General features: G+C 41.1%; 1 protein-coding gene across 2 annotated transcripts in view; it reads left to right on the forward strand.

The window, feature by feature from the left end:
- plxna2 (plexin A2) overlaps window positions 1-27,208 on the forward strand; it is a 164,624-nt gene that overhangs the window by 18,700 nt on the left and 118,716 nt on the right. For both annotated transcript variants that reach the window (XM_087834367.1, XM_087834366.1), the window contains exons 2-3: window positions 5,748-7,081; window positions 11,410-11,592. In XM_087834367.1, the coding sequence (XP_087690493.1) occupies window positions 5,882-7,081; window positions 11,410-11,592 (1,383 nt within the window). In that variant the 5' untranslated portion in view covers window positions 5,748-5,881. The remainder of the gene's footprint in view (window positions 1-5,747; window positions 7,082-11,409; window positions 11,593-27,208) is intronic.

The following is a 27,208-nucleotide window of genomic DNA, read 5'->3' on the forward strand; positions in this document are numbered from 1 at the left end:
TTTCTTTGCCCACTGAGGATTTGCTCTGCTCTCACATAGGCCCTTTACAATTTAGATTTATGGAAATGCCTCCTAATAGAAATCTGCTCTCATCGGATGACAGACAGCAATGATGAGACGTACACCACATATGACTATGCTGGGATTGATTGAGAAGATCATGCCTCAGGAGTCACCCTTCAAATGAATAAAAGCATGTAGAGGTTTGTTAGTTTTGTCAGTCAGAGCAAAAATTGAGAGGGAAAAGGAGTAATTCGTTTACATTGAAGCTGCCACTATGTATTTGTGTATCTTTCATTGTAGCTGTGGATACGTACGTGTCTAAGCTTGCATGAAAGTACAAGTTTAAATGTGTGCATGCCTGTGTGTTAGGAGAATGTAGCAGCTGTGGGAGCGGAAAAAAATAATTAGAGTAGCAGTGACACTGTAATCTCTTTTGTAAATGTTACTGGTTTTAGCTGCAATACCAGTGTGCTAAGTTTGTGAAGTGGGAGTGGAACTGTGTAGAGACAGGGTTAAAGGGAAGGATTAGGTACACATGCCCTTGTTTGCACTGGGGAATAAGCGTCTATGCTAAGTCTTGACTATACCTGATGAAAAATGTTTTTATGTAAGTTTGTGGTGGGTTGTTCTAATCATTTTTATGTGTTTTTTCATTAAAATAATGCTAAGGCTGGGGCACTGCTGCGACTGCTTTCAACAAATGCAGCTCATTGACAAGCAGTTCAAGGCCTCTCTGTACGCCTCTAAACTCAGATGCTCATGAGCAAGTGCACTGATATGGGTCACTAACAAAGATAGTGCTATTAAATACTGGATGCAAAGTGCTCTGTCAGAGTGCCCAGAGAGCTCATGCTTAATTGTGAGCAACTGTGCATTAATTTACTATGCATCGCTAAATTGCAGCTCTTTCAGCCATAGCTCAGAGCCTCACACATATCATGTCAAAAGACAAACAACAACTAAATGGCTTATAAAAAGGTCAAATTAAAACATTTACACAGTGATGGTTTTAATTTAGCGGCTCTGGACTATTTTTATGTTACGAGGAAGGCTTTAATGACAGTAATTTCCTCCTGGTTATTAGGGTTTATCTTTCTGGTGGAATTTTGAATCGTTACACAAGAAAATATTGGGCATAACCAACCACGTCCAACATCACAGCACAGGAAACCAGACAGAATTAAATGATAGTTACTGGAGGGCTTGTGGTTTCTGAGGGTGTTTTCCCTTTCTGTTGCTATTGGGTCGTAGCAGGAGAAAATGCTATGTTTCCTTACAGTGGCTGGAAGGATGGATGAATGGAGAATAGTTTTCCTGGAAGCTGACAGATCGTAATGGCACTGGAACAGAGAAATTCATTTCCTATTGTCACAGAAGAATGTATGAATATAACTCCAGCTCAACAACATAAGATACTAACGAGGCCTCTCATTATTTCTTTTCCTGATAGCAGAAAAGAGAGAAGACTAATAGACAAACCTCTAATGCTAATACTTTTTATCGGTTCCTATAGAAGGAGATCTCCCCTTGGGGAGTATAAAACTTTTTATTTTTACTGCCCAAATTGCCACATCCACTGAAAGGTTTACCAGGAAATGAATAAAAAAATCCAACATATTTTTAAACCCTTAACTGTACTTTTCTTAACTAGATAGTTGAGGAAGGTTTGTTCCAAATTGTCTCTTTGATTCGAAGCATATCACTTTCACTTAAGCTTTCAAATTTCACGCTTTACATTAATCGTTGAGGGAATAACACATTAATCCAAGGTATGAAATTACAATCTCCCATTTCCTTTTTTTTTTTTGTAAATTCAACAACAATGGATTCAGCACCAAAAATGGATTTGGTTTACATTCTTTATCTTCTGCAGTATAATTGCTGTAAATATGAATTTAACAGATGAAGCAAATTTGGCTGGAGTGTTAAGAAGCTTAGCATGTGGAGAGAGTAAAGGGGGGAGGGGGGGGAGGGGGGGGAGGGGGCACAAAAGCAGAAGACCTGCTGCCTATTTGAGGGTGATGGAGCTTTAGGGCTGCTCCTGCTTCAAAGACAAATTCCTTCTCTCCTGTGCCATTTTGCTAGTTGCTGGACTACCCTCAGGCTGTTTCTTCCCAACCATCATTGAGGGTTTACTTAACTCTCATTTTGCATTTTGCCACTTCTTTATCCTTGTCCTGTACCTAATGTTGCTCTTTTGCATCTTTTTAAAGTGCTGCAATCCAGCTCCTTTGACCACAGTTGGCATTGTCACAGCATCATGCCCAGTAGCTGGGGAAATCACCAGCATTTCAGCAAGAGACCCACAACCAGTCACAGTGACAGTGCACATGCAGCCAGTGGGACCAGTTTGTTTAACAAGCACTCTGAAGCAGCCCGGCTGAGTGTGCCAACACAGTGTTTTGTGTGCCTGACTATTCATTATGAATGGGAAGTTTTGCAAAAACTGTCTTTTCTCCAAGCCATGATCACAGCTTGCGTTTGTGCGGGAACGTGAGTTCTCTTCCGTCTCCCTTGACATGAAGATCTTCTTTCTTTGCCTTCTACGTCTGCCAAAGAGACTGTCATATGAGTGTGAGTCTTAAAATGGAAATCTACTGAGAATGACCATAAAGAATTTTGCTTTGTTATCTAATTTTTTCCATTTTATATTCTTATATGATGTTACACCCTGACGCTGACAGTTTTGTCATCATGGCAGTCTATCATTCTTTCTGTGCCACGGCTACAATTGTGAAACATCTGCACACTGAATTTATTTCAGGAACAAGACTTTTTTTGGTTCATCCGCTCACCCTATGTTTAAAAGAAAAATAAAAAGTCAATTGTTATCCGTGCCTCAGCATTAATGGCAAAAATCTCATGTAGTGAAATTTTTATTCAGAACTACTAGCTGCAAATGTGCCTATATTCTAGTTTACCTGTAATTCAATGTCAACATAGTCATGCCCTCTTCTTTTTCCAGGTCACTAGTTAACTATGTTTAAGTATGAATAATTTCTGGTTGCATTTATATGTTAATTTTCTTTTACTTAATTCTGACTTCTCACAAACAAAAGAAAGATATGGCTTTGAACTAAAGAGCACACTGGGGGATCGAGTTTTGTTCGTATTCTTTTAAAGTCTTCAGCTGCATACTACTGTGGAGTGCTATGTCAAGTGCAACAAAGAGGTGGTCATGCAATCAGCTTGAACAAAGACTTCATTCCCTGTGTTATTGAAAGCAATATGAGGGGATAACCTTTTTGTGGAGGTTTTTATTTACACCATTCAGTCACTCTTTTTCTTTGCATGGGCAGCTGTTGCCACAACATAAGAGACTGATGCATAATTTTACTCCTGACAACTGAGGAAACGTAGGAAAAATAAAAAGCAGAAGAAGAAAAGATGGATGGCCTTAAAACATTGTATATACATACGATTAAAGCGTGGAGGTGGAGCGTAAGATCTAAAGGGCAAAAGGCTTTGGGGCTTGGGCGAAAAGCTAGCTCAGCAGGAAACTGATTATGCCACCAAAGGGATCCACTTTGCAAATCTACCATGTACAAACTCAAACAAAGGAGCATGGCAGCATGCAGGCAACTGAAAGTGAGGGTGGGGTTCTGACCCTTGCTGTTTTTTAGAGTCACTGGCACTTTTATGACCATGCTAATAAAGTGCTTTTGGGACAGTGCACCTCCCACGCCTCTGCCTGTGCACACACACCAAGAACAGGTTGACTGGGCTTTAGGACCTGTGTTTCTGGACACATAGATCAATATGCTTCCTTAGGGCTATATTTAAGATGGTGCTGTGTAGTATACTCGATCACAAGGAGTAGGAGTAGGGAGGGACCCTAAGATGGCCATTAACGGATTTGGATTGAGGTCTATGAAAAGGCTGACACGGTTCAAAGGGACCCCTAAATTACTGCTGCAAATCAAACCTGCCTTGAACACGTCACAATGTAAGCTGGCTATTCACTATCTTCCCATACAATGTTCCCTCCCCTTTTCAGCTGCTTGTTAATTCAAGGTGCAGTTACTGATTATTCAGGCCACATCTTTTCACCCTTGATTCTCTGTGCCCTCGCTGCTGGAAATGCAAATCTGGAGCGTGACAAACGACGTAGGGCCGTCTCTGACACATTCAAGCCCCCGGCGTCCCCATGTCACTCCTCAGCTTACCACCTCCAGCGCCATAGTAATTACCCTTGTTGGATCGCTACGCCTAATCGTACTTGATTTTAGGATGCACTGCCATTCTCTCCACTTGTTAGCCCCTCACACTACTTGGTTCTGATAGAGTACACCGATAATACTTGGGGAATGAGACACACTCATACATACATCAGATGTTTTATTAGTTAATCTTTGCATGAGGATGTTTTGTACATATCTATTACAGTGGAGGGATTAATTATAGGCAGCACAAAAATCACCTTTAAATTAATCAGCTGTGATCTGAGCACACCAGTAGGAGAGGAACTTGATTTATAAACAATGAATAAATAAATAAATTGTATAAAAGAATAATTAATAGATTCAGAGTCTATAAAAATGAGCCCCTTAAAGAGCAAGAGTAGGGGTGTGTGCAAGTGGCTTCCAATTTGTTCTCAGTTTGTTCCAGTAATGAGATCCAGGCCGTCTTTTCCAATGGATGAGATAATTAACTCCTGGGGACAGACTGCTTGGTTTTATAGCACATGGAGAGAGATCTTTACAGCTCAGGCTGAGCATGGTTGCATTAATTGTAGCGTGATACATTTTGACTAATATAGTATATCAAAATGGGCAACTGATAGGGGACGTGTTTAAAGAAATCGTGAGGATGGGGTCAGTATAAAAATAAAAAGAAGAGAATGATGTTTTAAGGATAACAAAGCACACAACGTTAAGCTGTGTGCTAATGTTTCTGGTATGGCATGGTCTCTAATATTGAAGGTATTGAGGTTTTCCTTTGTAGGTAAGCCCTATCATCTGGACTCAGATATGGAGTGATTCGACGTTGGTGGTCAAAGATCAAACATTAGGTCACTACAGATTAATGTCTATGGATTTTCTGAAGGAAATATTCCTCAAATCTGCCCCAAATATTCACTTGCACTCAGGGATGAACTGATTAGATCTTGGTGGTCAGTAGTCAAGGCCACTGTGATGTTATGCCCATCCCGTTTGTGAATGGAATATCTTTGGAAAGGTATTTGGAATTTTGTCCAAATTGGACACAATTATTTACTTTGATTTGAAGATAAACTGCCTAGATCTGCCCTGGCCAAAGTTTCAGCTACTAAAATCCTGATAAAGGGTTATGGACAATAACTCAGAAATACAGATGCTAATTATGACAATATTCTAAACCCTTTCTAATAAAATAAGTGTAAAAGGTTAGCTTCACTGAAGTGTCACATTGTTTTGGAAGAAAAAGACAGTCTCACAACACAGCGACCTTGCTTTTAGTGAGCAATGCCTGTTTTGGCCTTTTTTCTGTTCTTGGAAACCTCTTACTCAGTGTGTGACAGCAGCAGCGCTAGCATGAGTCAGGTCAGGCTAATTTCCGTTGCTGTAACCTGCCCTGTCCTTTGGAATGTGCACCATAATGGTTTCCACCAATTGTCTACTCTCCACAGCTCATTGCTTTATTAAATGTGAGCCTTTTATTCCTTTTCACTTTGAAACACTCTTAAATGCATCTTCTTCGTGTGACATGTAACTCAGCTGTGACAATTTACAACTTTTCTCTTTGTTTCTTGTTTTCTTTTACAGAAACATGTGAAAAACCTTGTGAAGCTTGACCTGCAAGATAGCCTTCAGCAACACAAAGGCAAAGGTCTCCTCCACGTATTCATTACATCCATTCTCTCAGCTCCCTTAGCGATTTCCTTCCAGGCCTGTTAAACATGGAGGGCCAGCAAGCATTTCGCAGAACTTTATCACTTAACCCTAAAGTGGGACCAATGGCTGCTCTACTAGGCTTCTGGCTCATAGTAATACCTGCCTTATCCAATGGGCAGACTTTCACTAGTTTCCACCCTGAACGTCGGGACTGGGTATTCAACCACCTGACAGTTCACCAAACCACAGGCGCTTTGTATATTGGAGCAGTCAACCGTGTGTACAAGCTCTCAGGCAACCTGACTCTTCTAGTCTCCCATGACACAGGCCCAGAGGATGACAACAAGGCATGCTACCCTCCTCTGATTGTCCAGCCTTGTTCTGAGCCTCTTGTCTCAACCAACAATGTCAACAAGCTTCTCTTAATTGATTATTCCCAAAACCGGTTGCTGGCCTGTGGCAGCCTGTACCAGGGAGTTTGTAAACTCCTCAGATTGGATGACCTCTTTATCTTAGTGGAGCCTTCCCACAAGAAAGAACACTACCTCTCTAGTGTAAACCAGACTGGGACTATGTATGGGGTCATTGTGCCTTCGCAGGGCCAGGATGGGACCCTGTTTATTGGCACAGCGGTAGATGGCAAACAGGACTACTTTCCTACAATCTCCAGTCGAAAGTTGCCCCGTGACCCAGAATCCTCTGCTATGCTTGACTATGAATTGCACACAGATTTTGTGTCCTCCCTCATAAAGATACCATCAGACACACTGGCACTGGTCTCTCACTTTGACATCTACTATGTTTACGGCTTTGCCAGCGGCAGCTTTGTTTACTTCCTGACTGTTCAGCCCGAGACACCGGAAAACAGCATGTCGTCAAGCGGATCCGGCAGTGATCTGTTCTACACTTCTCGCATTGTTCGCCTCTGCAAAGATGACCCCAAGTTCCACTCCTATGTTTCCCTGCCTATTGGCTGTGTGAAGAGCGGTGTTGAGTATCGGCTACTGCAGGCCGCCTACCTTGGCAAGCCAGGACGTGTTCTCGCTGCATCACTCAATATCAGTGCCCACGATGATGTGCTCTTCACCATCTTCTCTAAGGGCCAGAAGCAGTTCCATCGCCCACCAGATGACTCAGCGCTCTGCGTCTTCACCATTCGTGACATCAATGCACGAATTAAGGAGCGCCTGCAGTCCTGCTACCAGGGAGAAGGAAACCTGGAACTTAATTGGCTGCTTGGGAAGGATGTGCAGTGCACCAAAGCGGTGAGTTGTACTAAATGGATGACAAACACTTCATGCTTTACATGCACCCATCCACAGATCTCCAGATCATCCAGAGTGTGAAAGGGAGGACAATTGAAATAACCGTCTTCCATATGGTAACAATGTGAAAGAGGATTTGAAAAACTTGAAACTCTTGTCATTGGGAAATATTATTGGGACAGTATAGGAAATAATATAGGGACACTGATAAATTTGCACATTTCTGTTTTGCACATTCGTGTTTAGATGAATCAATTTATACTTTTTTTTTAAATTTTAAATTCTTTTAGCTTCAAGTAGCTGAAAACCAAAAAATAGCTATTCATTTATATAATAAGGTCTGAAATTTTTATAAATTGAGCAACTTCTACATTTAGATTCTTAGATTCATATGCTGGTAAACAGTGAAGGGAATTACTAAGTCCTCTCAGTGAACCAGAAAAACACAGCAATTTGTGTGAGCGCATGCTGGTTTATTTTTTTTTTCTTTCTTTTTTTAAGGCAACAATCACCCAGAAATGCTTTTGAATGCCTAGTATTGCATACTATTTTACAAATGTCTCTCCTACTGCACTCAATTATTTCAAATTGTTTTGTAGCTTTGATATCAGAAAATATCCACTTTCAAGTACATTTCAATAAGAGATATTCATAAATTAGAGAGGATTTATTTTTCTTGGCAACCATCAAAGTGATAACATTCTCCTCGAGCACAACACAAGTAAATACACTCCCCTTCTAGAAAAATAAAGTGTGTGTGTGTGTGTGTGTGTGTGTGGTGGGGGGTGTCGCTCAAGTTACTCTGCTTCTGATGTTGGCATAATGTAGATCACACAGCAGACTATTCCTTCTGAAATCCCCAATTATGCTATAATACAAGGCCATGTATCCGTTACATGTTGTCACGTACAATTAAGGTTTCGCTCGTTCCCAGGAGGCCACAGTCCTCTGTGCTTTCATTCTTTAATTGCAAATAGGAATTTAAGAATATTAAGAATTAATGACTGGCTAAGTGTGCATGTGTGCTGTATATCTGTGTGTGCATAGGAGACACTTTTAATACTGGGTGTACAAGCACTATGTGAAGTGTGGGGTTTAATGATATCCATATCCTTCACTATGATGAGAACCGCACTGATCAGCTTCTTTTGTTGCTAATCCCCCCGGGGAACTCCGTTGACCACTGCTATTAAAATCAGTAAATTCCCCATTAGCACAATGTCAGAGGTGATTGTCAGGAGGAGGTAGACGTTATCTTAAACTAGCTGTTGGACTTTATTAGCTCTGCTGAGAAGGCGGAATAAGATGTTGTAAGATGCAGAGTTGGCAGAAGAAGGGGAAATAGTGGTATAAACTGATGACACTGGGAGCCTTTTAAACTGTTGGAGCTCCATTTGGAATATTTTTCTAGTTTCCCAGAAGATTGCCCAATCATGTATGTGCATGTTTATAGTTGCTAGCTTTTATCTGCAAAGCTGCACCCCCACTTCATTCTTTAGGCATTTATTTCCAGTAATGCAATACACTGCACCAAGCATTGTATATTCAGCCACAGTCACATATAAAACACAGTCCTTAAGACTAAGACTGGCTACTAAATCCATAGTACAATGTGGATTATAAAGACAGATGTCAGTGCATGTGGAACTCATATAACCTGTCCAAAATACATTTAACACCCAGATATGTCAAACATGCTGACATTGTGTGCTTGATGTTAAATCCTCAACTTAAGTAGTGTGACTACTTTCAAGTACACATACTGTATGCTTCACATCTTCTTTTTTTCTTAAGTATGTTCCTATGTGACTCTGTGTGGTACTTTTTAGTGTTTAACATCCATCACAATGTGAGGTTCTTCAAGGTTAGACCAACCCAAGTGTATTTTAGCTAACTGTTAACTGTACCTTTCTTGGTTTCTGAGTAAATTACACATGCAGCTCCAGTACCTCTCGTCTGGTCTGTTGTAAACAGCAGGTAGCCAGCGAGCTCAAAGCAGAGAACTTTAATTATACCCCCAGCTCTCATTCTTGCAGATATTTTACTGTGTTCAGTTACATGCAGGCCAAGGCTGAGGCTGGGAATGGAACTGAGGCTGAGCCAGGGGATTCAGACACAGCAGCCAATCAAAGATTTATCACCCAGCCATCCAGCCTTCTGCCATCTGGAGATTCACACCATCTCTGTAGTCAATCCCATGGAGTAGAGCCATGATGGGATTCTTTCTGTATCACACTGTGTGTGTGTGTTTGTGTGTCCACGTGTCACACTATCCTCCTGTCTTGCTTTTTTGCTCATGCCCTTAGAACTAATTAACCACTTGTGAAAGCAAAGTGGGACTGGAGTTGATAAATTTGATATACTCTGAGAGAGAAAAAACTCTGACAGCACATATCCTGTCACATCTAAACAGGGTAGCAGCTATTTTCTCAGCAGAAAATTAAAAGGATTTCATGTTGTGAGATGTTCAATAAGGATTAATCGCATGTGTTTAATTTAGGTCTCATGTAATTTGTCTCTTGAAACAGTGGTATAGAAAACTACATTTCTGCACTACTCGTGAGATTTATTGTAAGTCAGCAGTAAAACACAATGAAACAAAAAAATCTGCAAGAAGGTGAACAAGAGAGCTCAACCACATGGACTCCAGGGGGATTTGAGCTGTCTGCCAAGTCTACTAAGCATACATCATCTGAACAATCTAGATATAATCAGAACCAAATGGTTAGGAGCCCAACAGACCATATGTGGAATAGCTGCATGATTTTCAGGGAGTATATATTGATAAGCCGATGTCTGGAACTCACGGCTGTTCCTCAAGATAGCTGCTAGCTTTCCCATCTGATTCATACCGTCTGTGTCATCAACTCGTGTTTAAGAGAAGCCTAGAACAATTGCATACAGTACATTTGATGTTATCACCACATGAGACATGAACAATGTTAACTCACCAGATTGTTTTTTTTTCTTTTTAAATACCGCAGTAGTACTCCATAGCGCTCTGTGCTATTTTGGGCAAAGGGAATAAAAGGAAATGCCACAAAGTGAGGGGCGTGAGGATACAAGCGGAGGCGATTATTCCCCTTCAGCGTTATTGCTCTGTTCATGAAAATATATGTAGAAAGGTTGTACAGCCACTGTGTGAGAGACAGAGCAGTGTTCCACACACTCCCAACACAGTCTGCTTAGACCATTCTGACAGTGAAAAAGACAGAAGCAGGGATAGAAAGGAGACGGATGAGAAATGTGAGAGTAAGAAAACTAATGAGTAGGGGCTGTAAAAAGGGGGTATATATTTAGAATTTGAATAAGATAGAGTTTGTGAGCAAGGGACTATGGGATATACGCATGTAATGCTTGTCTGGCCATTTCACTTTAGCCTGCATGGCACATTGAGGCCAATGATACTTGGTGACTGTCAGCTGACCTGATTCAACACCAGACAGATCACTGTCTTACTTCTTATTCACCTCCTCCTCATTGCCTGTATCTCCATATATTGAAAGAACAAGACGTTTTCATTCTAAGCAGCTGTCTAAAGGTCCATGAGCATGCCCAAATTTTCCTTAAGAGCTGAATTTAAATTCACTAGGAGAATTCACTATAGCAGTTGTTTTCTAGTGAACAAGTAAATGTTATTAGTGCTTCTTTGGTTACATGCACATTTCTATGTTGCATAGTTATCACGCATTGTGCTCGCTAATGCACCCTGTTATCGTGCAATATGTGTATTTCTGCTGTGATGTTGTGATAGGCCAGGGTAATGAGCCACAGTGAGAGCAAGGTGGAGCTCAGTCGGGTGGAGCTGATACATATCTTTCTGGTGTGCCCGAAAGAAAAACGTTTGTCTGGCTAAGAGACTCACGTGAGCAATTCCTCCTCACTCTGACCTTCCTCTTTCCCTCAGGCTCACCTCTCTCATGTGCCCATCTCAAACACTCTCTAACACTGCCACTATTTCCACAACTTTGGCCATCACTCTCGTGTTTCAATCGGTCACCTTCATCTTTGGTCCTTACTGAGCTGTCTTGTTTTAAAGCTCTGTATCTCAGCCTCTCTTTACTGCTGTTGCCTCATCCTGTAACTCTGTCTTTCTCTGGTGTATTTTTTTTCACTTCCTATTCCTACAATTCAATTCAGTTTAATTACATTTTATTTATACAGGGCCAAATCACAACAGTAGTTGCCTCAAGGCACTTACAGTATGTTTAATTTTAAGGAATTCTTTGCTTAATGTCACATATTACCCTGATAATCATGATCACCATTTTTTTTAAACATTCTTGTTATTAATTTGTAATTCATAACCTTTTTTCTTCTGTCTTTAGCCCGTGCCCATTGATGACTCCTTCTGTGGTCTGGACATCAACCAGCCACTTGGCGGCTCTCAACTAGTGACTGGCCACACTCTCTACACTGAGACTCGGGACCGTATGACTTCTGTGACCTCTTATGTCTACAATGGCTACTGTGTAGCTTTTGTGGGTACCAAGAGTGGACGCCTGAAGAAGGTGAGTACCAACTCCCTTCCTCTTCTCATCCAGCAGTTAAAGGTCTCTTGTATAAGTTCTCTGCTTGTGTTATTACTGTGATACATAGGGAGTTATACTGCTCAATAGTCCAGAGGGGACTGACACTGTGAAGTGGTCCTATTTCTGTGTAGATGGATGTTGGTCACAAGGAAACATAGCTGCTTAATATTTAATCCCAGCTGTCAAAGTGTCAGGGAGGTGTAATGGCAACAGCTAGCTCACTGTAGTGGTCATTACCAGTTCCTTGTTAAGTGAGCTCTAGTGTTGCACTGTTAAGTATCCTGCACTGAACCATTAATTTTAATAGGCACCTTTCTGCTTTGGCCCACTGAGAGCCAAGGGAAAGAGTCAGCCCATGCACTGAAATTCCTAGTCTTGGTGAGAGAATACAAAGGCTACAGAGGGTTAAGGACTCCTGGCCAGTTAATAATAATAGATTTCACACCCTAGCTACAAGAAACATGGTATTACTGTGGATTTATATTTCACTGGGAAATCTACACCACAGCTACGCCGTAATGGCAAATCCCTCTGAGACCTTACATTGTAACTTACGGTGCATCTCCATAGAAATGTGTCTACAAGTCCCATTAATGCAACTCACAACTATTCCGATGGGCTGTTCAATACTGTTGATTCCTTATATGCATTTCAGGCAACTTTTTCTTTGCAGTTGTTGAATTTTCAGTGAGAGAATAAGAATCATGATCTCAATATAAGGAATAATAATCATAGCATCAATAAAATGATTTACACGTGTTGGCAAATTCCTAGAGGAGGATGGGTGAAACTATTGGAATGGACATGAGAGAATGTGCAAAGAAGTGAAAAACATTCAGGTACAGAAGAAAGACAAATAGCAGAGATCGGGGATCCAGTAGGGACATTTTAATTGTTTCTGTTGGTTGGCACTACATGTAAAACACTGGGAGACGACTGCGTGGTAATTAACGTGTAATGTCACATGCATTAGTATAAATGTCAGCAATGATGTTGGCAACTTATATAGGTTACGTTACCGGCTCAGAAGTCTAAATCAGGCATGAGATTTTGACTAGCTGGAATAAATAGTGCAGAAGAGAAGTGCTGTTAAGTGCCGCTCTGGGTTCTGGGATGGAGAGTTTGATTGTCAGTCAGACACATCTATGATTTATTGATTGTTTTCAAACAGCTCTTGCACGCTTGTGTGACACTGACATTCCCCCATACAGCTGATTAACTATATATATATTGTTGGACATTGACACTTATTATTTTTATGGTTTTATATAAAAATAATATATTTTATATTTTTTATGGTTGAAATTTGGTTGAAATTTGAGTTTTCGGGTAGGCCTATCATAGTTGTCCTTTGTCTCGTGTCCAGACTGCAATTAGACAGCTAGTTGAAGGATATTGATAGATTTATTGACCTTGCTTCTCCTCTCATTGGGCTGACTGTCTCAGTGTCATTCCGAGATCACAAATGTCAGGAGTGGAACATAAATGTCAGTGTCGTGGGTTATTTTGGTCTTCATTTTTCCATTATTAAATCAATTTACTAATCAGGCTGTTGTGTAGAGAATATTAATTGGACTTAACCCCCAGTTTGAGCTTTAAATAATGTCAATTTTTTTTTTAACCTTTTCATCTGTTTCAATTATTTGCAACAGAGGAGTGTTTTCCTCACTCTGTTGCTTGCATATGGTGTGTGTTTGCCTGTTTCTTTCCACACTCCGGTCTATACCTGCCGCTCACCCATTTCCCTCTGCTATGTCCTTAGTCTGTTTCAAAATCCATGCAAAATAGCCTTCTGTGCATCTGTGTGACTACATACAGAGGCGTGACTGTAACCACAGTAACGCTAAGGTGGGGCAGGAATTAACCAGGATATGAGAAGCGCACCTAGACAAAAGGTACCACGGTCCAGTGGTCAGAACATTAAAAAAAGCTAGCAGTCACCCACAGAGAATGATCCCATGACACACAGAATATGGTTCACTAACAGAGCACATTAGAAAGTTCAGCTGATGTGTTGTCTTAATATTTATGATTATAATAATCTTCTTACTATGAGGTGGCTGAAAATAGTGAGAAAATAGTGGAAAAAAAGTTAACTCTGTTAAAATATTCTCAGTAATGTGAATGAACTCAGCACGAGATTATATTAAGTGTAGAAATCAAAATGATGTCTGCCATAATGAAATATTAATTGTATATTTCTGTGACATTCCCAAAACTTAAATTGCATTTTGTGTTGTTAACTCGGGTTTTTACTGCTAAATAAAAGGTTGTGTTTTAGTGTGGTCTTGCTGTCAAAGTAAGTTTGGAGGACTTTACTTGAACCTAATCTGCTTTTGATCGCGTGAGAATATATGCACTCTTCTGCTGTGCAGAAATTTGCAAGCAGATGTGCTGTTGGAAACGTGATGATTTGCATGAACGCAAATGATCAACAATGTACAAGCTCTGACTGCTGGGAGAATGACAGAGAATTGGGATTCCCCTGCGGCAATTTGCAGCAGCTTTAAAAAAGCTGTTTTCATGTATAATGACTAATCAGTAATTAGGAATAATCAGTCTGTCCGAAGTATGCATTGTTTACACTGAATGTTATTCAACACCCTGGCTATCCCCTCCACCCCACCCTTCCCCTCAGCCTGCCCTGCCATGCCGTGACACAGGGAGGGCAGAGGGATAGGGTGACCTAAAGAGTATGAGCTACAGTTTCCTCTGCAGAGGGATGATAAGCTCCTACAGAGTTGCATGAGACACCTACATGGAGTAGGATGCTGGAGGCTTCCTGCAGATCTGAGCATGACACAGCTAGGGTGACAAGATTCGTTGCTTTGCTGGTGCTACAGTGCTATACCTCCAGCTCTTTCATGCATCCAAGAAAGACAGACAGATGGGGAAAGGGAGGGGTGTGGTGCATAGGGATGCACGATTACAGGATGTGAGTGTGAGCCACGATGAGCAAAAAATAGGAAACAGAGTAGCAGGAATAGGCATCTTCAGAAGAAGAAGCAAGAAGGTACTAGGGGAGGGAGGAAGAGACCGTCGAAATGTGAATTTTGTGCCGCCAAAGAAACCAGGGCTGCACCACTGCTTGTAATTGGATTGGCTCCCTTCCCAAAGAATACCCCCTCCCCATCCTTCCACTCAATGCTTCCCCATTCAATCCCACTCCTCCTTCCCTCCCTCCATTTCCCTCTTGCTTTCCCTGCAGATCAGCTCCCGTATATGCTGCTGTTTCCTTGGCTTTGCGGGAACATGGCAAAGCATGAGGGATGATGTTGGTGGATATCACTGCCTGTGGCAGGCTTTTGTAGGGGATTGATTGAGGAAGAGGGGTTAAGAGGGTGGGGGGAGTAAGCAGACACCAAAGTAAGAAAAATGCATATATAGTGTGGCAGACTGCAGGAAACAATAACACTACACAGGAGTCTCATACAGTGCTGCAGCAAAAAATATTCTGTCGTAATGTTAACAGAGTGTGAAGTCATTGCATTTTGCTCAGAGATGTTGGAACAAATGAGCATCTCATATACTTTATGAACATAGAGAATTTCACTGCAAGCATAGACTAACACATAGTACTAAATGCACAAGCTGTGTGGTTGAATGTGTTGCGAGACTTCCATAAATTGGTTGTGGACTTCTGGGTGGTATTCTTGAAGGCAGTGATTGATGTTGGAGGCCAGTAGGTGTTCACCTCAGCAGAAAGCTGTAGGAGACGCCCAGTACACCAACCCTTATGAATGTGTTATAAGGGATAACTGGGATAAAACCATTATTTATCCCAGTCAAAGCTATCATTACAGATCTTCTAGTGAGCTGGTAGTCCTGCTGTAAGTTAATGTATTATTCAAATTCTAGAGCAAGATGTAAAGTAATTGTGTCCAGACTGCATATTATCCACATCAGCCTCTATCATCTATGTTATCACGCTTATATACACAGAAACCAAAGATGGCTCTGTGGGTTAACTTTATGAAGATAGGCAATCTGCTATGCAATTGGACACACATTACCCAAGAATTGCATCATCCAAGTTAAAACTGACTGTGTGTGGTTCACTTTGTGCCGGGGAGGAGGCATATCCCATATGGGGACTGGGATTGGTGGGAATCAACGATGGCATTGTGGAACAGAGGAGCTGCGGAAAGCATTGCCTTTGATATAGATGGGGATGGAGGGCACTGCTGCACATGTAAAATTAGATGTTGAAAGAAGCCAGAACAAAAAAATGAATGGGAAAGTTAAAGCATGTTGAGCAGAGGGGCATTCCCATCTTAATTGGAATCAGTTCACAGACAATGAGAAGAAACATCCTCTATCCCTGTTTTTCTCACAAGCTCAACAGAGTTGTTGAACCTGGGACCATAGGGATACAATCCCAAATGGTAGGCTCCCATGTATTCTAAATCCTGCAAAACTATTAAGATCCAAACAAGCTTTGTGATTACATTACGAAAAGGTAACTGAGTCATGAAGGATTGGCATAATCTATATAGCTATTGTACTGTACTCTTTACAAACAGCAATTATCTTAGTAAAAGTCGGCCAGTTTACCCTTCAGTGTTTGGTTTGGATTAGGCAAACAGTAAACCAAAAATGGAAAAGTTTGTTGTTGTTTTTTTTCTGTCATGCCCTGATGAATAATGGGGTAATTGGTTTGGATAATGTGTTTTGTGGCTAAAAGAGGCAACTTAAAAGGGTGGTTCAGGTGTTTAACTGGACAAATGTCCTGTAGATCTGGTTAACGTAGCAGAGTGTGCGCAGCTTACTCACATGGCTCCCATAGTAGCCTGAAGAACAGCAGGGTTGTGTGCGTTGTGTAGACAGTGCTGTGTGTGTGTGTGTGTGTGTGTGTGTGTGTGTGTGTGGGGGGGGGGGGGGGGGGTCACTGAGGGGAACAGCTGATCACAAGGCATAAAGTATTCCAGACTTAAAAGGCTTGTAAATGCAAGCAGCTGCTACTACAGGGTCCTGGTGGACAAGTGACCATCCTCCCTCCAACCCCACTCTCGCCCTTCTATGCTGTGGTTACCCCGAACAGAGAGGGTGATCTTGCAATGAACCTCTGTGAATTATTTCTTGGATTTGTTGCTCTGAGAAAGAATACGATCAGAGCAACTTGGGTGTCTGGTATTATCAGCCCAGAGGTTGCTCACCTGTCTTTGTGTGGCCTGGCTTTGCCTGGCATGGATTTTTATGTGGAATTGATGGATTAGCTCAGCAAATTTGCTCATTGCTTTCCAACCCTTGACTTTTGTTTTCACTGTAGCCCGGCTATGTTGTCTAAATAGTAATGCACAAGGATACTGGGGCAGTAATGAAGGAGAGAAAGAAAGTAGAACAGGTGGAAAAACTGAGTCGGTGAAATAATAATAGACACAAAGATGAACATCTAGAGTAAAAGAGGGAGAGAAGCACTAACTATCATTGAGGATGATGTCCATAGCAACAGCTGAGGCTCATGGCAACAACTGAAAGGAGGCCCATCCTGTTCCCCCAGGGGTACAAATTATTTTGAAAACAGAAGTGAGCCATCCTGTCACCTGCATCCCTTAAAACGCGCTAACACAGAGTGACTATGTGGATATATGAAACCTAACCTCTTTTTATGGAAAATGTTCAGTTTTTGTTCATAATTGCAAAAACGAATTCCAAAAACCTAAAAGCACAGAAAATTAATCATTTTTACGGCTTTATTAAAGATCTTTGTAGTCCCTACACAACATAAATTTACCTCACAATACAATACAATACAAAGAAATACAATTACAAGTGAAAAGAACTGTCACAAATGCCACCAGGTAGAACTTATTTCCAGTCATCATAGTCAGTAATTGCTATTTGTCACTGAATGCTTTATATAATAACAATTGCATCACTTAGATTGAATAGTGTGTTCTACTTAATCCCAGACTGAACAAATAATTGCATTCCATTGTTAAATTATTGTTTGTTTTACCTTGTGTGGTTTAAAATTAAATGGAAAAACATCACACGAAATACACCTATTTATGGAGCAACTGACATTTTAAATAAAAAGTGTCATGTATGAGTGATTATTTAACTGATATTACAGCTGTGTTATGCACCTATTACAACCATCTTTGTGGGTCTCTCTCTCCTTGATTGCTGGCAATCTTTTTAATCATGTTAAACTATCAATACAGCCTCCGTTTCCCTACTAGAAACAGCTGGGTGCTTGGCATACCCTCTAGAAATCACTGTTGCTGGTCATTTTTTTTTCCTCCCAGCACAATATCCAGCACATCCACAGAGAGGCTGGATCAAACCAACACAATATCCAAAACTGCAAACAGAGGCAAATTTAATTTGTGTAGCTTTTGTGTGTGGTAGCTGAGAAACACTATCTTTTTTACAATTTCAAAAAAAAAAAAAAAAAAAAAAAGTACAGTAAAGCTCTGTCTTGTGGAATAAAACTGTCTGAAGGAACTTCAGCCAGGACTGAAGAAGTCCTCTGTTGGGTGGTTATTGAGACTATAAAACTACTTTCATTGGCATGTTAAATCTGGAAGAGTCATATTTTTTGTGTTCTGTTTATTTTAAATGATATATTTCTGTAGAGGCTTTGTATCTTTGGGTGTAAAGATGGTTGCCATAAATGTTTAATTACCACAACCATCTCTCTAGTCCAGCTCAACCCCAGCTTGTATATGGATTTTTTGACTGGCAGGATGCCTGTGTGACCTTTTCGATCCTGGCCTCTACTTGCTCCTGCCCAGTCCGTTACCCTGAGCCAGATAAAGAGGTGGCCAGCGGCATCCCCAGCCTGCAGGAGCAGGCTGTGCCTTTCATGGCTCTCTTTAGAGCACAAGCTTCTCAATCTGCCAGACCTGGTCGAGGCTTCCCCTAAACACTTCACTGTTAAAAGGCCAGCAGAAGACCAAGAGCCCCTGCTGTTCCATTCATCTGAGCTTTATATCTTTTTTTTTCTTTGTTTGCCTGATTTACTCACTTTCTGTCAGTCGTTCCGTCTCATTCCCCCTGTCTTTTCATAGCAGTGAGTTAAATGTAGCCAGGTCAGTCAGCTTGGATTCTCCTCAGTTTTTTTTTCTCTTCCCTCTCATGTCTCGCTTTCCACCCCATTCTCTGTCTCAGTCTCTAACTCTTTCTGCCACTCTATTTTTTCCTCCTTCTTGCTGCTCAGACTTTTACAATGACACAGCCTACCCTGCAGTGATCTCATTAATCACATTCAAACAGCTCTATGTTGCTTTCTCTCCTTCCATGTGTCTCCCTCTCCTTTCACTTCCTCTAATTGCCTGCTCTTTTCTCTGCCAGTGTTTCGAAGGAAGTGTTTTTCATTATCTAACAACAGGAGACAAATACTCATGCAGTGCATACATTTGACAACAGATGGATTTTATACATGTAGGCTTTATTTAGCCTAAAGGTATTCATTCACCTATGCCAAAATGTCATCCGAATCCCGAAAGTGATTGTCCCTAAATGTGTTGTCCACTACTTATTTATTCATTTACCATTGTCTGAACAGAACTTTTTTGTGAGACCTTTCATTAACAATGCATTTTATTACTATTATTTAGGAGACAAATATTCCCCGTAGAGTGTGGGACTAACTTCACAAGTGAGATTAATTAACCCATTGTTGATTAGAGCCACTTTTCACTGGAGACTGTCTAAAGAAAAAGCCTTGCAGTAATCTAGCTTCTTCAGCATGTTTTCTTAGTGATTAGGCTTCAAATTATGTTAATGGCGGAGTTATGTAGCTTGAACTTTTTGTTATGTTTAAAAACTCTCACTTTTAAACTTTTGTTTGCATGGAGAGCTGTAAATGAAGTCTGTTTCATTGCTTTGTGTGACTTTTATTAATGCGTGAAGCCATTGTGCTGTTAGGATTAAGAAGCCACATCAAACGCAGATCTGTGTCTTCCAGGACACACAGAAAGGTAAACAAGTTGGGGAAAAAGCTGAAAGTTCTCTTCATTTCTAATGAATATTGTATTTCCAATGAATATTGTATTTTCCAAAATTTCCAGGCAATTGAATTTGTAATATAAAACGCACAAAAATACTGTATGTACAGAACACGATGGCGCGTTGGGAGGCAGCTTATCCCAGCCTATCAGTTTTAGCTGTTTAGTCTGCTGCTAGTGTAGGCACCACAGGGAGAACATTTGAAATTCATAGAAATAGTTATCAGTTTTTGCTATTGATCTGTTACTCTGAAAATGGTATAGTATGGGTGTAAGCCTTATTTATATATTTTTCTTTTTGCCTGAGGTATGAATTTCTGAGATGAAATGTCTTCTAGTAGTTCCACCAATCAAAGAGGAAAATGTTCTCTCTGCTAAATGAACTTTAAGTATTCAGCACTTGACTTGTGTCCCTTCTGCAGCAAGTGTGAAATGGAACACAGTTCTTTTTTTTCTTCTTCATTTTCTCCACTGACCTTGCTGAAATAGACAGGCAGAAAAGGACGGATAGCTAAAGAGTAAACATCTTTAGGACAGAATGGCGAAAAAATAGAGAAAATAGATTAGCAAGCAACATCTGTCAAAGTGGATGACTGGCTCAGTGCCAGGCTTTATTGATTTGCTTTACAAAGCACTTGAATGGGCCAGATAACTGTGATTAGCCAATTCATTACTGCTGGCTCTTAGAGTGGTCCAAAATTAGATAAAAGGGGGAATAGGAAGGACAGAGGGGGATGAGAGCAAACTTGTACTTTGTAAACTTGAACAGAAACTCCAGCAGTGACCCACTATAGAGGGAATGCTTTTGAAGTTTGTGGTGAATTTTCCATATTTTACATGCATCTTAATGATCATCCTCATTAGAAGCAGTTAGAAAATTAAAAAAAGAAAAGAAAGCCATGCCTTGTTTATGTGTTTGATATCACGCATAATCATTCCACAAGCAATGAAAACAACATTCCTCTCATCTATTTTGCAAATGTGTACTTCCATTTCAATAAGCTTATAGTGCCAATAGATCTTATAAATGAGAATTGTTTGGGCTTTGATGATATACTAAACCGTTGTCTATGCCGAGGCAAACTGAGTGTGACAGCTACTAATGTTTCTGTCTGATAGTGAGACAGCTTTACTGCTTCTACTTCATACAAGGCAGCAGCAGCTATCAGTTCCTTTAGAGTTCGGCTTGTCCTGGTGACAGCATTGTTTAATGCATTTCTGTGATCACACAATGTTTACAGGAAGCTTTAATGGGCGCTACACAAATCATTTCTTTGATACATGCTTTTTGTCATTGAATAGTCATCTGCTTATCATACACTATGGACGTTATGACAATAAAAATCGGGGATTGTAGTAATGTGCCTCATTTTTTCTTGTTGTGACATTAAATACCACAGCTGTCCGGTTTCCCATTGAGGTTTTGCCTCTTGGTTAAATCTCTGACAGTGAGGGATTGAGGCAAGCAGACCCTTATCGTTCACCCTTGTTTTCCTTTCGCGATGATTTCCTTTTTACATTTTATTTCCTGTGCACAGTGTAACTCCCGGAGTTCTCCGTCTTTAGTCACTCTTGCCCTCACACTTTTCATCTCTCTTCCTTACAACAAGGCTGTCGAGTAACTGCACCTAGCCATCAGCCTAATGAACGGTGATACAGTACTAATAGCATGTGATAATATTTCAAGCCACTGGTAATCTCCGCTCACTCAGCCTGCTCATCACTTCTGAGACACACACTCACACCTATACACGCACTCACACGGGGCATCTCTTTTCTTGACAACTGTATGTCAGATCTTGGCCTCGTGCTGTCATGAAACGGAGCTGTCAGCCGAGACTCCCTCTTAATAGTCCAGCTGTCCAGCAAAGAAAAGTACAGTCTTAATGCAAGCGGACATTTCTTTCCGCATAGCTTGTAACACTTTGTACCAGAGCGTCCATTCAAACGTCTTTTTCTTCTGTTTTAAAGACCCTGTTATCCATGTGTCTATTTTTATATTACTCCATTATATCATACGTTTTTCCACTCAAAATTCACAGATGAATTACTAATTTATGTCCCTAAATATTAATGAGTGTACGATGTACAGCACTTTTAATATTTTAATTTCAAAGAGCAGACCACTTGAGGTAAAGCACAATGCTTTATAGTCACATAAAGAGTATTAGATGCTAGAAACATTAATTGAGAATGTACTTGAGAATGAAGAGAAACTCTAAGCTATGTGAAACGTGTGAAATGTCAGAATGTGTTGGTGGTTAGATTGCTCGACAGGTTCGTTGTACAATGGAAGGAATGGAGAAAAGGTGCAGAGCTGCACGTTATAACTGTGACCCAGACAAAACTGAGTACGAGGGGATATATGTGGTTTTTGAAAAGCACCTGTACTTCCAGAAAACCCATGGCAGGCCAATGAGAGAGCATGAACAAGGTCGCGATATCAAAGAACTTAGCAGGAGCTAGAGGCCTCAGCCAGCCATAGGTCAGCTCAGCTACTGCTGTTATTCATTAAACAGTAATGGTTAGCGGTTGGGAAAACATTATCTGGGCCTCTGGTAACTTGACTAATGCTTAGGGTCAGGGCCAGAGCCAGGGGTGAGGCATCCCAATGTGTGGTGACACGGGCCCACTGTGTCAGACTGGATTATTGGTCGAGGCACAGACATGATAATTTGATGGAATCACAACACAGCCTCAAACTACCGATGTTCCTAATTTTCACTCTGTTTAAAAGGGCAGTTAAATATTTCTGTTTTGGTGTAATTGGTAGCCACAGTGTGGTGCTGCCACAAGCAGCTGTTTGCTCAGTGGGGTGTATGGATAGAGGTGGTGTGTGTCTCGTGTTTGTGTGCTTGTGCGTTTGAGCCGTGTTAGTTGGCTGTGGCAATGAATCAGTTCGGTTTGTGTCATGTTTGGGCGTTGTAGGGCAAGCATTTTGTCAGCATCATTTGCATGTTGTGTCTCTGAGGTATTGTGCCTTTTAGTCTACAATCTGTTTAATTTTGATACGTGCCATAACATAAGTGGTTCAAAGTTTGTTTACTGTGTGTTTTATTAGATGTACACATGTTGATAATATTATTTAGTCAGGTGCACATAGAAGTTTTACGCAGTTATTTGTATGTGGGAGGTGTGCGAAAACTCCCTTGATCATACATTCAAAGACACTTGGTTTCACTCTATTTCAAGAGTGTTTCATCACATGAAAACGAATGCACACACACACACGCGCACACACACACAGTGGGGAAAGAGGAGGGGGTTGCCCTCTAACTGATTAGGAAACGAGAAACACTTGTGTCATGAGTTTTCACCCTAATAAGTCCAGATTGTTGCAGCTGGGTGAACATTTGGTTGCAGGTATGCTGTGTTTGGTCTGCGAGCTGGATTAGAGGAGAGAGGAGAGGAGAGGAGGGAGGGAGGCGGCTGTTGGGTTGGAAGGTGTGCTAGATCGGATGACTGTGTTGTTCTCCCCAGGATCATCAGCTGAAAGGGAATAGGACGGTGTTTGGGTTACACCACGCTGGTAGTGATGTCCTCTTTGAATAAGACACACTTGAACGAAGTACAGCTGATCAGATTAGTGTGGCTGATCGGGCTTCTCAGCAGGTTGTTGGCTCCCACTGTCTGAACATCTTGAGTAAGAAATGTTGTTAATTCTAAACACAATGAAGAACAAAGAGAGTAGATTAAAGGGATATAGCAAGAATTTTTTTGTTGCAAATTCGTGTGCGATCAGTAGAGCTCTAGCGGTTAACATTGTAAACATCTATTTGTTCAAGTTTTTTTTTTTTTTTTTTCCACATGCAATTTTCTCAAGGGCAAAAATACTCTTTCTGACAGAAGAGAAAAATTCCACAATGACCTATGGGACTCAGGCTGAAACAATGGTAGTAGGATGAATTTTACCGTTCCACTTGTGCTGGGCTGTATTGTTAACTGTGCTCTTGTTACACGGAGGAAAGTGTTTCTGTTTTGGAGACCTGATGTATCTCTCTTCAAAGACTGAAAATCATTGAAACGACATCAGAGGAGCAACAAACAAAGAATATCACACGATAGGCAGCATCTTAGTTTCACTCTCCATTTCTTTTCGACTTATTTCTTTCATATTCTGCTGCTGTGTGCTGCTATCCACTTTTATTTTTTTCCTCAAAGTCCAGTCCTCATTCCTGTCTCTGCCCTCTTCTATCTGTATTTTTCATTCTTCGTGGCTTTTCACCCTTTATCCATCCAGACCAAGTCGCAATCCCTTATAAGGCCAAAGGAAGCCCCCATCTGGCCTCTTATTTCCCTATCAGATCTGTAGTAACAGACAGGATTTATACAGGATCAAGCCTGGAATGTGAGGCTGCCTCTCCGTCGGCTATGCCACAAACCCCGCTATGCTCTCCGCTCCGAAGCACAAACCTGGTCAAGCCTCGTCTTCTTCCCTCGCTCCCTCTGCTCTTCTTGCAGCTTCTCTAGCCTCTATTTTACCCACATTTCACCAAGCTCGTCTTCCTAAATCTCTCCTTTCTGCTTTTCCTTGTGTTTCTTCTTTCCTGTCTGTTTTTTGTCCCAGCTACGCCTCTCATCTGCCAGTATCCTCCATTTCCAACCACGTTATCACCAAACGCTTACTCATGCTTCTCATGTCTCGGCAGCATCTTAGCAAAGCACACATTCACGTTTGGGGACAGAAACACAGCATGCTCAAATGTTTGCTTGCTCTAAGTTTATAGCTTACACTGAAATGGAGCTGCAGACGGCTCAACAAGAGACTAAGCCACATCTGAGACCAAGACAAAAAGAGGAATGCAGTAAAGCCAAACATAACAACACCGCAACAAACATTCTTAAAACAGACTCATAGGATCTGTGGTTAAAAGCTCTCTTTCCTTCAAAATCATCATTACAACTCTGTCTTTATGTCTCTTTCTATGCTTTATGCACTCTCCGAGCCTGTTCCTCATTACAATTTGATGTTACCACAGGCTTTCTTCCCCTCCCTGCCGAGCTTTAATATGTAAAGTGTCGACTTTCCTGTGTGTGTGGTTTGGTTTGTTGTCGTAGTGAGTCTGTTTCTGATTTCTCTCACTAAGCCTTCCCTTTACTGCCACATTTGGGCCTTGCTTGGCAGTGGAACTTTTAGTGAATCTCATCCAGACCTTAATTGTTTTAAAAGGCTGGCAGACCCGCTTTTCTCTTTGGCTCTCCATTCTCTCTTGCATCTCTGCTTCCATTCCACCACAGATTCCTTTGTTCCTCAGTTCTCTCTCAGGGTCTGACACAAATGGAGGGATATAGGGATGAGAGGGGATCTCATATAGCCTATAATGCTCATCTCCTCTGGGGCTTGTATGGCTCATTAACCTACGTTAGTCTCCACATGGCTCCATTAAAGAGAGACACCTGGCTCCCAAGAGCCGAACAGGGAAAAGACAAGTCCAGTGTGCTTTACCTTCATTGGCATCCTAAACACACATAGGGAAAGGACTCATTACACAGAAGAATTACACATTCAGGACTCCCTGACCTTTGTACTCCTGCAGCACTTCCTCTTTTGTGGCTACGACCGTCATTGATTCTGACATTTTATGTATTGTCATGTCAGCTGCACTGTAATGGGATCTGTATACCACACATTGAAAGGATGAGATCCACATTATATACAAGAGGCTTTCCAACAAACAAATAACAAGTAGCGCTGCCTCTCACTTTAAAGGAAATCTGAGTGTTGAATTTAAACGACACAGGAGAAAAGCTCCAGCACTTACACACAGCAGCTCTATTCAGCTGGAAGAGCCTGTAAGCTTTCGGTACAGTGGCAGTTCTCAGATTAACCCAAGTCCTTTTCAGAGCCAGGAAGGCATCAGTTACATTGCGGGTTACGCATTGAAATGTATACTCCCAAGTTATTGCCAGTGAAAAGCCTAAATCTTATTTGGGCAATGCTTTCCTAAATCTGTGTTCTTGTCCCATGGCTGGCTCTGGTTAATCTGCTTGGTGGGGACTTAGCCTTTCTAATGTTCCTTCCATCCACCCCACAACACAGGGGATTGCTGAGATAAGCAGAAAATTTCCCCACGCTATGACACCTGGCCAAAAAACAAAAAAGTAAATTCCGTAAGTTGTCTTATTCTGAAAACAGATGGACAGAGATGCAGGCTATCAATCTTTGTTTAATTTTCAGGATATACGGTAACTTTTTTCTTTGTTTTTTCTTTCTCCACCCATCTGTCCTACTCAGTCACTCCTTTATATTTTATTCCCCGTACATGTAGCTCTCTTGACAATGCATTTCTGGCGCTATAGAGCGTGCAAGTTGAACTGCCTCACTTTAATGTCAGACTCCATGTTTTCCGCAATACTGACCTCTTTGTCTTCTGCTGCCTGCAGTTTCAGTGTCGTCTACTCTTCATTTCTTCTTCTTGTTCCCCAGTACTCCCTCTCACCCAGTGTGAGAAAGTGTGTGTGGGTGAGAGAGGGAGCGTGCTTGTTTCTGGCAGACAAGTGGATCTTAAGGAGTTACCATGACCTGGAACTATTTGTAGAATCTCTTTTCACCATTTTAACATTTTATTCCCCCCCTCCCACACACACACACACCTCCCCCTTTCCCTTCACTCAGCACATTTCTCTTCTATTGCATCTGGCTGTGTCTTATTCTTCAGCCCATCTCCAGTGCTAAGAAATATTAGCATATCATTGCCATAAGAAGCTTCAAACTTTACAATTAATGGGTTTTTAATGGTTCCTTGGGCCTCACTATTATGTGACTGGGCTTTTTAGCCTAATCCAGTGGGGACCATATGGGCAGCAGGCTGACTCCATACATTGGACCCAGAGGCGTATTGAAGCCGATGGGGAAGCTGAGCCAGAGTGTATTTAAATGTAGTGGAGCTCAGAGCTTTATTTAAACCCAAAGAGAGTTTATTTGTTAGAGGACCTCGGAGAGTGCGGCGAGTGTAGTTGCTCTCTTGGTTTTACAAGAACTTTTGTTTATTGTTCTGTAAATTTCAAGGTTTAAACGTGTACATTAGTGACTCCAGTTTACACTTTCTTGTGACTCAGTGTCATTAAAAATTTGTACGGAACTTGCTGATTGTGTCTTTTAAAATACCGTTGAGACCACCAGCGTGGTTGTCTGTTATCCATGTTAGGGGGACTTCAACAGAGGAAAATAAACACTGCATTTGACACACTGACAGTGTTGTCACATTGAAACCTGCAAGGGTTTCGTTTTGAACATTATGTTTATATTCACGCACCCATCCTGCCCCAAAAAGGAAAGCGTCTGTGTTATAGGTTTGAGAGCTGCTGTCTGTTTGGACAAGGTGCTTCAAGAAAATGTGGCTCAAGTAAATACAGAAGTAGATACAGTTTATGCTTTAACTGTGAGACTAATAGGAATGAACAGAAAGAAACAGACTCAACCAGGTAGAGTTTTTCATTTAAATCTGATCAGGCATACATTTTTGTTTAGAGCAGAGTATTTTTTTAAAGGTTCCTTGTCCATTAGTTTGCTTGGCTGTTAGTTTAAATTCAAATTTCTGTATCTTTTAAAAGTTGTTGGGTTTTTTTGTTGTTGTTGTTTGCAGGTCCTTGATTTAGTCTGCATACTCCTGCACATTCATGTCAAAATGTAGACCAGT

This window comes from Neolamprologus brichardi, chromosome 20 (assembly GCF_056152115.1).
Source record: "Neolamprologus brichardi isolate AB-2024 chromosome 20, ASM5615211v1, whole genome shotgun sequence".
NCBI lineage: Eukaryota > Metazoa > Chordata > Actinopteri > Cichliformes > Cichlidae > Neolamprologus > Neolamprologus brichardi.